Below are 13,946 nucleotides of genomic sequence, written 5' to 3'. Positions count from 1 at the left end.
ATACGCTCCAGGCTCAAGCACGCTGTGGCCACTACCCCATCCTTGCGCCCATTCTACAGGTGAGGAAACCAAGCTCAGCAAAGAGAGGTCACACACAGGCAGCCGAGTTGCCCTTCCATGCCTCAGTTTCACCATTTTAAAAAAGGCCATTGCATCTGAAGCCTCTAGCATCCCCTCCTATTCTTTGAGTCTAAGGTTCTAGTGAGGGCCAGCTGGGGGGCCAGGGTGACTCACCCGAAGGAGTAGACCGAGCTGGAGTTGTAGTAAGTACCCAGGCGGGTGCTGGCGATGAGCTCCTTGAGCTAAAAGGAGGGGATACAAGAGCCCGCTGTGACCCTCTGCAGAAACCCCCTTCTTCCCTTGGGGTGCCCTTTGCTCCTCCCTGCAGCCCTGCAGGAGGAGGAACCTACCGGGTAGAGAGGCTTGTCCCTATCCCTCCGGAAGCGGTAGCCATGCAGGAAAACAAACCTCACCCCCAATACCTTCCCTTCCCCGTCGACCTAGGCCTTGCCCCCCAGCACTGCCCCCTCCACCAGCTCTGGCCTACACCACACCACCAACGGCTTCTCTCCCTCTGCTCAAGTCACCCTTCTCTTAACCATAGGAGACAAACAGGGGCCTGCTGTAGGGGAAGGGGGGTGGGGGGACAGGGTAACTGGGTGACAGGCATTAAGGGAGGGCACGTGATGGGATGAGCACTGGGTATTCTGTAGGATTGACAAATCACTGACCTCTGCCCCTGAAACTAACAATACACTATGTTAATTAATTGAATTTAAATTTTTAAATTGGGAAAAAATTTGTGTAATATTAGAAAAAAAAAGGGGACACCTCGGTGGCTCAACAGTTGAGCATCTGCCTTCAGCCCAGGGTGTGATCCCACACCCGGGATCGAGTCCCACATCAGGCTCCCTGCATGGAGCCTGCTTCTCCCTCTGCCTGTGTCTCTGCCTCTCCCCCTCTCTGTGTCTCTCATGAATAAATAAATAAAATCTTAAAAAAAAAAAAAGAAAAAGAAAAAAAAAAGTCGCCCTGAGCTCTGGAAAGCCCCACTAGGCTCTGGAGTCTGTTCCCCACCCCCAGCCAGCAGCCACGGGAGCTGGGCCGGGCAGTTTGGGCACCTGCTCCAGGCCGGTGCTGAGGACAGGAGGGGCAGCAGGACTGTATGCCTGCAAAGCGCTTTGCATGGGGCAGAAACCGGCACCCCACAACCCTCTGGGCAGGCACCACTTTCATCCACCTTATAGAGGAGGGAAGAGAGCCCTGGGCGGGTCCCCCAAAAGCAAGTCCTGAGATGAGGCCGTGGGAGAGTGGTTTGTTCGGGGTGGATTCTGGAGAGCTCTGGCGGGGGTGAGGCAGGCGGGCTAGCAGCGGCACCGCCAAGGCGGCTGTGAAGGGGCGGCAGGGCTGCGGGCGCGGAGGCAGAGGCCAACACGGAGCCCTGGGCGATGGTGGGGCATCTTCAGGACTGTCCCCGCACCAAGGCCGAGGGAGCCAGGGTATTAAGCCACCCAGGGGTGGTTCCTAGGAATAGCGACCCCTCTGCGCTTCTGGTCTACCCTACTGGGCGGGGTGCAGACCCACAGCCAGAGGGTGGAAGGTGCTGGAGACCAGAGGCCATCCCCAGGGCAGGAAACCACTGCTGGGGTCGGGAGGAGCTGGGGGTGGGTCCTGACAGGGTCCCTGCACTGCCCTGTCTCTCCCCCACACCCCCCTGCTTATGCTGTAAGGGGCACAATCAGGATTAATCCACGTGTATTGGACCCAGAGCCCACTGACTGTCCCACCACCCTGTCCCACGTCCCTCTCCGCCGTGCCTGGAATGGGGCTCTGCTCCCAGTGCGTGCTCTGAAGGGACTGACCAACCGGCTTGGTGTGATCAGGGCCCTTCCCACGCCCCCCGCCCCATCCATCCCCTCCAATCCCCGCGGTCCTTCCCTACCATCTTCTGGGCTTTGGCAGTTTCGCTGCGGAAGGCACTGGACTCCCGGCGGGCGAGGTCCTGGGAGAAGTGGCGGTTGAGCACGCGCACGCTGCCTGAGTACACCTGGCTGACGGTGACCTCCGCCTTGTACCCTGCCCAGGATGAAACCGACAGGGTCAACCCACAGGGGAGCTCCTGTCTCCCCCACGCCTTCTCCTGCCACCCAAACCCCCGGCTCAGCCTCCAGCATCGTGGGCTCCGAGGCACCACCACTGTCATCATCGCTGTCATTGTCGTCATGTCACCCCATGTATTTGGTGACAGCGAGGAAGGAGGCCCATAGACGGATGGTGTCCTGAAGGCTCCCAGGCAGAGGCTGATGCAATAATCAGTCCAGGATACAGAGGACACGAAAGCTGGGAGACCCACACGGCCTCGAAGGTCAAGTTTGTGGGATAGCACCTCTGTGCACCCTTCCATTCCCCAGGGCGGCCTGGCCACACCTCCTGTGGGGGTACGCTAGTAAACCTAGACCGCTGCGTCTCCCCCTGCGGAGCTGCCGGTGGCGGGGAAGACGGGCATTACTCCAAGCATCACCCCTCAGGGCACACAGGGTCCATCTGGGAGGAGTGACTTCAACGGGATGCCCAAGGTACAACTGAAGACACATCACAAAGAAATTGGCCCTGGGCCAGGGTGACACCCCCCCTCCCCACCGTCCCCCGCCCCCCTCCGGGATAGGAGAGTTGGAGCATCAGCTGCAAAGAGAGGAGGGAGGGAAGTACCTTCAGGGCAAAGGGAACAGCAAATGCAAAGGGCCTGAGGCAGAGGGATCATGGTAAAGACTGAGCTAGAACCTCTTTGGCTGGAGCAATCAGGTAAGGGGAGAGGCTACAAGAGAGGCTGGGACCTCAGCAGGGCAGGATTTGGGTCTTTACCGATGCACAAAGGAAACCACGAAGGGTTTGAAGTCAGGGATGATGTCATCAGATTTCCACTTTGTAAAGACCGTTTTGGCTGATATGAGGAGACTAGATTCATAGCCCCGGGCTTATGCTCCTATTCATTCGTTTATGCAGTCATCCCACAAGTGCTACTTGAGGACCTACTGTGTTAGGAACCGACCTAAAGCACTCAGGAATACATCAGTGTAACCATGAATAAAATAATAAAGGATAAAGCCTTGCCCTTAAGAGCTTGTAGTTGACTGAGTCAGACAATTAACAAGAAGAGCAAACAAAAAATTAGAGGTGCGGGTGCTGTGAAAGTCAGGGAGGCGGGTTGCAACACGGACGCCAGGGAAGACGGTGGTTACATCAGTCATGTGGATGTCAGTCTATGGGAAGAGCCGTCTAGGCAGAGGCACCGGCAAGTGCAAAGGCTCTGGGGCAGGAGCTCATCTGGTGTATTTGAGAAGCAACAAAGAATGAAGGAGAGGAAAGTAGGAAGAGATGACATGGGGGAGAGGATAGCCACGGAGTCTTGCTGACTATAGGGGACTTTGGCTTTACTGTGGGTGAGGTGGGAGCCATGGGAGGTTTAAGCAGAGAGGTTAGGGACCTTTCTAAAATGATCCTTCTGCTATCGTGCAGAGAACAGGCTCTATGGAAGCAAGGGCAAAAGGAGGGAGACTTGCAGGAGGCTCCTACAGTCATACAATGACCTGTCCAGTGGCCAGGTGAGGGACAACGGAACCTGGACCAGGCTGCGCGGTGGAGGTGGTGAGAAGTACGTGATGGGAGGCAGGATATAGTCTGGAGTTAGAGATGACCAGGTTTGCTGGCAAATTGGGGCTGGGGTGTAAAAGAGAGGAGTAAGGGGGAACAATTGGAAGGATGGAATGGCCACCGATGGGGATGGAGAGGGGTGGGTCTGGAGGGAACGAGGGAGAGCTGCAGGCTGGACAGTGGGGCCTGAGGTGCCCTTAGACATCCCGGCGGAGAGAGCGGGCCCCAGCGACAGAGTGGAGCTCACAGAGGGACCCAAGCTGGACATGCACATTCGAGGTCATCAGGGTGTCAGCGACATTGAAAGCCAGCTAGATGTGACCCTGAAAGAAGTAGGTGGAGCAGGTCACAGTCAGGGAGGAGAAGCTGCAGCCACGAGCTGGGGGGAAAGAAGTGACAGCCACCCTGGAAGCCAAGGAAGGAAAGGGTTTCAAGGAGGAGGGAGTGAGATGTCTGGTCACATGCTGCCAATGGGTGAGACGCAAGGAGGACTGGGGACTGGCCGTTGGATTTAGCAACCTGAGGATTGGCATCCTTGGAGAGGGTGGGGGCGGGGAGCCAGATGGGAAAGGGTGCGAGAGAGGCCGGGAGTGCAGAACTGCAGACAGCTCTTTCTAGGAGTTGGCCACAAAGAGGAGCAGAGACATGAGGGGCACCAGCGGGGGTTTGGTGTGGGAGCAAGGAGCATGCTTGTACAGGGATGGGTCGCGGAGCCCGGCCCCAGTGCGGGACCCCAGGCTCTGAAGGATGGCTGCCTTTGGGAGGGGCAGGGCGAGGGTTCATCCAGGGGTCGGGCAGGAGGGCAGGTCCCATGGGTGCATCTGGAAAGGCATGCGGCCAGCATCCATGGGGCTTCTCTTCCGAGTGGTTCCATTTGCTCATTGAAGCCAGAGGCAAAGTGTGTGTGTGTGTATGTGTGTGTGTGTGGGGGGGTGTGGGTGTGGGTGTGGGTGTGGGTGTGGGTGTGGGTGTGGGTGTGGAGAGGGCAGGTCTGGGAAGAAAGCACGAACTGTCAGCCAGGAGAGCAGGAGGGAAACTGTGAGGCACATAACTGGGCAGTACCAAGGGCTCGCACCACAAGCAGAGGTCACCCTAGGCCCGGGGCCCGCCCGCATGGGGAGCCAGCCGCCACCCCCACCTCTCCTCTCCAGGACCCCTTTCTGAGTCAGACTGCCACTAACCAGTCATTGGCTCCTCACTTCGGGCTTCTCCGGCCCCCGTAGGATAGGCCCCTTGTCTCTCCCCTTCCAGACGCATCTCTTTGCCCTGCACCCAGTACCCGCAGCACAGCCTGAGCCTGGGCGGGAGGAGCCCTTCACACAGCTCCCCGAAGTGCCGCCTTTAACCTAATCCCTTTGGGGGCGCAGGAGTTGGCTTCCCCCTAGCAGAGGCTTTGGAGTGCTCCTCCCCTGGGTCCCCTCAGCCCCATTGGAGCACCCACTCCCTGAGGGGTGATTCACTCCTGGAGCCAGGGGACGAGGTGAGGGCTGTGATACCAGAGTGGGAAGCCAGGCTTCAGGAGGAGCCCCGGGCTGCCTGCTCTGGACACTCTCCATCCCCTTGCACCGTGTGCTGAATTGCCCGCGTGCATGCGTGCCCGCACCGGGGTGTGAAAACCAGCTCTGTGCAAGGACACCCCCTGGGTACCTGAGTCCTGCGTCTCCCTCCCTTTTCTCCCCACTCATGCTGGGCCCTGGAGACCCAGAGGTGACAGAGCCGTGGTCCCCACCCTGGAAAAGTTCTCAAGTTGGGCTCAAGTGAGCAGAGGCACTAACTCGTGCCAGGCACCACCGGCGCACTGGGCCTTCTCCCACTGAGCCAACTGGCTCCGAGCCCAGGGGCAGCCCAGGAGGGCTTCAGGCAAATGAAGGCAATGTTCACACTCCTTCTGCTTGTTGGTTCACAAGACCAGGGTGCTGTGAGAGCTCTTCTTCCCCAGCTGCTGGGAGCTGGGGGCACTTGGCTCCAGCAAGGAACTTGCACTTGGCCTGAGCCCCGGGACTAGAACACAGGTGAGGTAGCTCTCCCATCTCACGGGACGGAAGGAAGGGTGTTGCCAGGCACCGCTGAGCCTGGAAATGCGTTCTGTCCTGCTGCAGCCCCCACAGCCTCCCAGGTCGCCCCCAGGGGCCTCTCCCAGGAGGGCCCACCGCTTACCTAGGAAATACCAGAGCAGGACCCCCACCGAAGCTAGCACGACCAGGGCCAGCCACAGGGGCACCAGGCGGAGGTAGTCCCGAACTTTTCTCTTGGAAATTTCGGTGGCCTTGAACATCCCCTCCGGCTCTGCTTCCTCACCGTCACCTCCGTCGCCCTGTCCGCCGGCCGCTTGGGGGGCCTCGGCCATGGGCATCCTGGTGGAGAAGCAGATCAGGGTTGGCCACGGCCTGGCATCTGCAGGGGGGCTTTTGCCAAAGACCAATGGTGCACAGAAGTGAGACAGCATCCCCGCCTTTTGTATTTTGCTTTTTAAAGATGTTATTTATTTATTCATGAGAGACACAGAGAGAGGCAGAGACACAGGCAGAGGGAGAAGCAGGCTCCCTGTGGGGAGCCCGATGCGGGACTCGATCCCAGGACCCCGGGATCATGCCCTGAGCTGAAGGCCGATATTCAACCACTGAGCCGCCCGGGCACCCCCCACACCGCCCCCACCTTTTGGATGAGGAAGACCATAGCTGCAGGAAGCAGCGATTGAGAGAGGACACCGAGTCAGCTCGTAGAGTAGGAAACAAATCTCAGAGGGGCCCGCTCCCGAGGGCGAGCAGCAGAGCCGGACTCCATGTGGCTCTGGAGCCCCCGCCCCTGCAGCCGTACCAGCCCCTCTGTGATCAGAGGACAGATGGAGGTTTCGGTGCCTGAGGTGCCCCAGGCTCCCCGAGATGACATCCACAACCAGAGCACACAACTTCTGTAAGCCAGCTCGTGGTGCCTCTAGCTTTCCTTCCACTCGGGTGCTTCTCCTTCCTCTAGCTTCTCCACAGCACACTCCCCGAAATCCTGATGCCTTCCACTCACTTGAACCCTCCCTGGAAGCCCCTGAGCCAGTGCCCTGCTGGGCCAGGGACCTGTCCTTCCAGGGCTCCCATACCTCTTATCTCCTCACTTCACCAAAGGTCTCTTCGGGACAGAGGCACCGACTCACATTCATTGAGCCTCAATGGGACACATTTCATTTAATCTCCTGTTCACCCAGGGACGCGGGGCTCGTGGTCCCCGTGCACTCTTCTCCCTCAGGCCCACTCTGAGTGGACACCTGATGTGTATTATCTCACTCAAACCTCCAAACACCGTTCGAGGTTCTGTACCCATTGGACAGATGAGGAAACTGAGACCCAGGGTGTTTTAGCCACAGTTCAGCCCAAGGTTTTCCTAACCTCGTGTTCCCTATGTGATTTGAATACCTGTCACTCACCATCAGCCTCATTGTACAGATGAAAAAACCGAAGCCTGGGAGGCTAAGCCACTGGCCCAGGGTCACTGGAGGCAATGGCTTGACACCTGAGCTTGACCCACAGACGACAGCATGGGTCAAGCCCAGGCGTCGGACTCCCTGCTCCTCCCACCACCCTGGGCTGCTTCCTCTGAAATGAGCTGTTAATGAACAAATTATGATTTAATAGTAACTGAGCTCTGCCCTCTCAGTGCCCCCGGTCTACGGCTGTATTTTCAGGAACCACCCTCTGCCCCCCAAGGAAACCTCTGAGAGTTACTCGGGTTCTCAGGCAGGTTTTCCCACAGGACAGAGAATGCCCTCCAGCCACCCACCCACCAGCAGAGCGAGGATTCTAGGCCACCGAGAGGTTTCCTCTTACTACATCCATAAATGCCACGGTGGCTTTAAAAATGCATCCCCAGGGACACCTGGGGGCTCAGTCGGTTCAGTGTCTGCCTTCTGTTCAGATCATGATCTCAGGGTCCTGGGATCGAGCCCCATGTCGGGCTCCCTGCTCAGCGGGGGAGACTGCTTCTCCCTCTCCCTCTGCCTGCCTGCCGCTCCCCCTGCTTGTGCACTCTCTGTCAAATAAATACATAAACAAAATATTTTTTAAAAAATAAAAATATACCCCCAGATATGTGGGTGGTGGTAGGGGTTTCCTTTGGGCTGTCATGGGTTTTCTGAAAATGGGGCTCCTCAGTGGAGCTCAGAGACCTCCCACCTGGATTCAAGGGGCCTCCTGGCCCTCCTCCCTGCTTCCCTGCTCCCTGTCACTCCTCTTAGCACGGTTCCCAGGTAAGAGTGTCTGGCAACCAGTCACAGTGACCCTCACAGTGTCCCCACCCAGTGCAAGGGAGGAGGGACTGCTGGCAATTCTCAGCTTCTCAGCTGTGCTGAGACCCCATCCACCCTTAACCAGAGGGCATCAGTACATATGGGCCAGGTCCTGCTGGCTCTCCTGGGGCCACAACCAAGGATGGTACATATCCTACAATGGTTGGCACAGCCCTGCCCGCTGCCCAAAGTGTCCACAGCATCCCTGGCGAGAACCTGGCTGTCCTGACAAGCTGAGCAGCGCTGGATCCGGGGGAGCCCAGGTGACAGGCCAGCTCCTTGCCCTCTCTCAGCCCAGGTCTACCCCTTCTGCCAGAGGTGGCCACATCCCTGGTTTCCTCTTGAGTCTGGATCATGAATAGCTAAGGAGCTATTTCATGATGACTTGCAGAGCCAGGGGGACTTGGGGCACAGAGGTGACAATAGTGGACATTTACTTCAACGGTTTTATACACACTGTCTCATGTTCGCCCTCAGAGAGGGAAGTAGGTTCTCTTATTATCCCCATTCTACAGATGAGAAAGTGGAGGCACAGAGGCTGAGTGGCTTGGCCAAGGTCTCACACTGGGTTAGCAGCAGAACCAGGCTGCAAAGCCAAGCGGTGTGTCTCCAGAGTACTGTCCTGACCCCTATGCTCTACCCCCTCACACGTGATCAGAGTACTGGCAGGGAAAACGAGGCTCAGAGAAGGTCATAGGTCTATTAGAGAAGGCACCAAGGGGAGCAGAGTCCAGGGTAGGGTGTTCAGTAGGCCTCCCCTCTCTTCTTCTCCCCACTCCCCAGGCCAGGCCTTCACTCCATGGATTTCAGCTCCTTCACACCCGTCTGGGAGGACTGTGAGCGTATTAGGAGCTCATTTTTAGGACAGCCACTGTGTAGGGCCACCTGGGTGGCTCAACGGTTGAGCATCTGCCTTTGGCTCAGGGCATGATCCCAGGGTCCTGGGATCGAGTCCCACATTGGGCTCCCCGCAGGGAGCCTGCTTCTCCCTCTGCCTGTGTCCCTGCCTCTCTCTCTGTCTCTGATGACTAAATAAATAAAATCTTTAAAAAGAGGAAAGAAAGAAAGAAAGAAAGAAAGAAAGAAAGAAAGAAAGAAAGAAAGAAAGAAGAAAGAAAGAAAGAAAGAAAGGCCACTGTGTAAAGACCCAAGATTAGATACAGTCCAAGTTGGCGGGGGATAATTGTTGCCGAGTCAGGAACCTCCCACCTGGACCCCCAGGGCCGACTCCCCCCTGGGCTCCCTGTCTCCCCTCTACTCCACGCCATGTCCTCACAGTGTCTCCAGACAGCACACCCTCTTCATGTCCAGCCATCCACCTGCTCAGAATCCCCTCATGGCTAATAGCCACCTCTGGACCCCAAGACCCTCCATGGCCAGTCTGCTGCCCACCCTCTCCTGTAGCCCTAACTTCCATCATGCACATCACCCGGCAGGCCTACAAACCACATCTTCGTGCAGCCACACCCTCTGCCTGAAGACCACAGGGATTCCCCAAAGGCCCTGTGCAAGGCCACTGCCCAGTGATAGGCCCCCAGGCCCTGAGTAGTAAGGGCCTCCTCTCCTGGGCAGCCCTTGGTCAGATCAACAGTATGCCTGGCTTGTGTGTGTATGTGCGCGCACACACACACACACACACGCACACGCACTCTTTAAATATTTATTTATTTATTTGGGAAAGAGCGAGAGCATGGGGAGTGGGGGCAGAGAGAGAGAGAAAGAATCTCAAGCAGACTCCTCACCGAGTGTGGAGCCCGAAGTGGGTCTCAGTCTCATGATCCTGAAATCACCACCCGAGCTGAAACCAAGAGTCAGACCCTCAACCGACTGAGCCACCCAGGCGCCCCTAGTATGCCTGGCTTTTGGCTCCATGTCTCTCCCCCACAGGAAGGACAGGTCTGTGTCTTATTCACCCCTGCTTTCCCATTGGACCCAGGACAGGCTCTGCTACAGGAATGAAAGAATGAATGGCTAGGGCCTCCCTCTCTCCAGGCTCCTGGTGCAGTGTTCTCTCCTACACCTTGTTGTCTCCAGGACACGGGACTTGGGGGGCTAGGAGCTGAGGCTTACATCCCTTGCCTGTCTATGGAGGCCTGGGTTCGGTTACTAACCCATCCCATTTTTGTCAGGTAACTGCTTGGTGCCAGGCTCTGCTACGGCCATGGAGCAGGGTGGCGGGGGGGCTCACATGAATAAGAGACCTCACTCTCATCCTTTTGGGGCTGAGAGCCCAGCAGGAGATAGACAATTGTGACAACTGACAGCTGTGAAGGTGACCCACTGCTCTTGTCTTTTACTGTTAGACTGCCCTCCTCTGACTGGGCCAGCTCCCAGCTGACCTCTCCCCCCACCCCCATTATTTTCAGGATCTAGTCCATCAGAAAGGTCTGTGGCTCTACTTCCAACCACCCCCAGAACCCAACCCCTTCCTGGCACCTCCATGGCTCCCACCATCATCCAGGTCAGTATCATCTGTCACCTTGACCCCTGCAGTAGCCAGCCATCTGGTCACCCTCCCTAGCAAATTCCCACACCACTGCCAGACTGGACTTCCCACCGTGTTCCCTGCTCGTGGGCCTCCCACGGCTCTCATCTGTCCAGAACAGAGCCCAAAGCCCAGATGCCAGCCCACAAGGGCCTATGTGACATAGTCCTGGTCTTTCTGTCCTCTCCCACCCTCCACTGCAGCCACTCCCTTCAAAATATCAAGTACAGGCCACCCCAGGACCATTGAGCTTGCTGTTCCCCCGGCCAGGAACGCTTTCCCTTCAGTTTGCCCCACTGCCTGCTCCGTTCCATCCTTTTTCTTTGCTCAGATTTCTTCAGAGCACTTCCCATGACCCAAATGGCATGATATGCTCATGTGTCCTTTGTCTGTCTCCTCTCTGGCTGTAAGCTGCTCCAGAGCAGGGGTGGGATGCTGCTCTCTGCCGTGTGCCCTGTCCCGACAGCAGAGCTCGGCACTTGATAATTGTTGCCGAGTCAGTGAACGCTAGGATCCCCGCTCCTTTCCAACAGCTGGAGCTGGAGTGTGCTGCGGGCACGCGTGGCCTGGCCAGCCTGTCCTGCCTTCTTTCTCCTGGCTCCCTCTTTTCCCTTCTGCACCCTAGTGACATTGGACTTGCTGGTTATCAATTCTATCAATAATGAAGATGGTAGAAAACTTAGATCAAGGGCTCTTCGCTCGCTCTGCATGAAGAGCATCACACAGATTGTTTCTTGAGCCCTGAAAATGCTTACTTGTCACCTGGCTTTCCCACGCATTCTTCCTTCTGGCTTTGTATCCCTCCTCTGACTTGGCCAGCTCCCAGCTGACCCCTGCACACCTCAGCACAGCTCCCACCACTTCCTGGCAGCTCTCCCAGAGTGCCCCAGGTGGGGCAGCTGCCTCTCTTGAGGCATCCTGGGCCACCCCCATCATTGCACAGTTCACCTTGGGGGCATTCTCTGCCCCCTAATGGGGAGCCCCTGGAAAGAGGCTGGATCTGACCCCAACCGACACAGGGCCTGAAGCTTCTTCTCTGACCTGAGCACCTGGCACCTGCTCCTCCTGCTTTCCGACCACTGGGGTGTCCTCAGTCTGCCCACTGGAAGCTGAGCTCATGGGGGGCTGCAGGGCCGGGCCTCCTCCTGCCCATAAGCTCTTCTCTGGACAATCCCACAAACCACAATCTCTTTCAGCCTCCAGGAGCCTGGGATGTTTGCTTTGTTATCTCTATTTAATGGCTGGGGAAAAGAGGTACAGAGAACTAAAATGATTTACCAAAATCACTCATCCAAGGCAGGACAGAACAGGGAGGAAAAGAACCAGAAATCTGATGTTGGGCCATGGGAGGCACCTCCTCGGGCCTAGAGCAGATCCCTACTACAAGCAGTTTGTGTGTGCCCAGGAGTGGGGGTTTGTGCATGGAAATCCCTTCCACAAACACAAATCCGTTATAAACTCATACACAGTGTACACACTGAGGTACATACACATCTGTCGTGACACACAAACTCATGGGTGCATTGCTCACACTTCACATGTGTGCATGTGCACGAGCATGCACACACACACACACACACACACACACGCAGAGCCAACTGCATTCAACTCTGAGCCTGGGCACTAAGGGTGAGACTACTTTGCAGTGTGAGACACTGGGCCTGTCTCCCACATCAGGGAGCCCAGGTAAGTGTGTGGGTAAGGAGGAGGGCATGTCCAGTCTTGCAGAGTGAGGGTAGGGTGCTCAGCCTGGCAAACTGGGCCTCTCGTCCACTCAGTCCCTGCTCCAGAGTCCACCAACCCCACCTTTGCCCAGGCCCCCAGCACCCAAAACCTGCAGCCCCTCCACTGCCCCTGTACCGTCCCTGAGCCTGGCCTCACTCCACCCTGTCCTGCCTCAACCCCAGCTCTAGGGATTGGACCCCTGGCCTCCCGCTTACCCAGTCACTGTCTGGCCGATGAGGCCCCGTAGACCTGGCCTCAGAGCGGGGCAGATGGCTTGAGCCCCAGCGAGTCAGGCCTGGCTCTCAGAAGGGACACTGACACCAGGTCATTCTTGGTTCCTGGGCCCCTGCTCCGGAGGCCCCCGCTTACCTTTGGGAGTGGCAGGTGGGTGCCGGGCCTGCACGCAGGCCACAGAGCCTCTGTTTGTCCGGGCCAAGGTCTCCCCACCCCCACCCAGCCAGCCTGGGCTGGATCAATGGCCCAGAGCCATGGCCAGGGTGTCTGGCCCTTGTCCCCTGTGGCCTGTGGCCCCAGGCTCCATGGGCCTTCTGCCGGGTTCAGGTCGGCACTGTGACTGAGCACAGGTAAACAGGCCGGAGGCAGGAGCCAGGCAGTGCCCGCCCCGCCCCGGCCCGCCCCGTGGGCACCCCAGAGCCTGGCAGGCAGGTGCGGGAGATCTGAGCTCTCCCCTGAGGCCTGTTGCCTGGTGATGTTCCTGCCTGGTTACAGCCCCTGGTCCCTTAGAGCACGAGGCGGGGATGGCTGAAGATGGGGGGCTGCGCAGAGGGGCCCAGGCGGTGGGGCGGGGGCTCACACGGGTCTCCTTACCTAGACTGCTGAGGCCGGAGGGGCCAGTGCAGAGAGAAGGGGAGGCTGGGCCCACGTGGTCCAGAGACAGAAAAGGAGAAAGTGGGGTGGGGATGGGGTTTGATATTATTTTCTGTTCAGCTGGAAATTGTTTGAATTACTGCATGATTCTCTAGAGCTGTGCTCTCCATCTTGGTGGCCACTGGTCACGCGTGGCTTTTGGGCCCCTGGGATGCAGCCAGTCTGGCCTGAGGATGTGCTTCATGGGTAAGATGCACACCAGGTTTCAAAAACTTGGTGCACACAAAGAATGTAAACTACCTCGACAAGAATATTTCACATCGATGCTATGTTGAGACAGCACAGTTGGGCTGTATTGGATTAAATAAAAACATTTTTAAAATTCAACGCACCTGCTTCTCTTTATAATTGTAACGTGGCTCCTAGACCCCTGAAACCACAAGTGTGGCTCACATTCCAGGGCTAGTGAGCTGGTGAGCTGCAGTGGACACAGAGGGGCTCACCGAGTGTGCTCTGAAGCACGTGCTATAAACCGGGATTTCCCGGGTATATACAGGCTGGTCCGTGTTTATCCCTTGTGGGGGGCTGCTCACCAGAACCCTGTGTTATATGAGTCCCAGGGTGTATGTGAATGTGAAGTAGGGTAATGTATGAGTGTGGAGCGTGAGATGTGTGTGTGCGGAGTGCAAAGTGCGTGTGTGTGAGGAGTATGGGGTGTGAGGTATGAGTGGAATGGGAGGGGTGTGAGTGTGAGGTGAGTGTGTGGAAGGGGAGGTGTGAGGTTTCAGTGTGAAATGTAAGGGGTGTGTGTAAGTGTGGAGGGGAGGAGTGTGTCCAGCGTGTCTGGGCCAGGTTGCCAGGCGCCCCGAGGAGCAGGCAGGGTGAGGATGGCTGCAGGGTAAGGAGCGCTCCTTCGTGGGCTCTAAAGGGGCCTGCTGAACGTGTGTGTCCCCGTCATGTGCCAGCGTGCATGCGTGTGTGCAC

The 13,946-nt window shown here is 57.4% G+C and overlaps 1 protein-coding gene across 1 annotated transcript in view; it reads right to left on the bottom strand.

Moving 5' to 3' along the window:
- Window positions 1-12,754, bottom strand: part of TMPRSS6 (transmembrane serine protease 6) — a 37,168-nt gene extending 24,414 nt beyond the window's left edge. The window contains exons 1-4 of the mRNA XM_038550664.1: window positions 12,504-12,754; window positions 5,809-6,005; window positions 1,943-2,076; window positions 235-302 (exon numbers count right to left, since the gene is read on the bottom strand). Coding sequence (XP_038406592.1) covers window positions 235-302; window positions 1,943-2,076; window positions 5,809-6,004 — 398 coding nt within the window. The 5' untranslated portion in view covers window position 6,005; window positions 12,504-12,754. The remainder of the gene's footprint in view (window positions 1-234; window positions 303-1,942; window positions 2,077-5,808; window positions 6,006-12,503) is intronic.
- Between the last annotated feature and the right edge of the window lie 1,192 nt (window positions 12,755-13,946).

The sequence above is a fragment of the Canis lupus genome, chromosome 10, assembly GCF_011100685.1.
Source record: "Canis lupus familiaris isolate Mischka breed German Shepherd chromosome 10, alternate assembly UU_Cfam_GSD_1.0, whole genome shotgun sequence".
NCBI classification, from domain to species: domain Eukaryota; kingdom Metazoa; phylum Chordata; class Mammalia; order Carnivora; family Canidae; genus Canis; species Canis lupus.
Note: the sequence above shows the minus strand (reverse complement) of the source record. Positions and strands in the feature narration are given on the sequence as shown.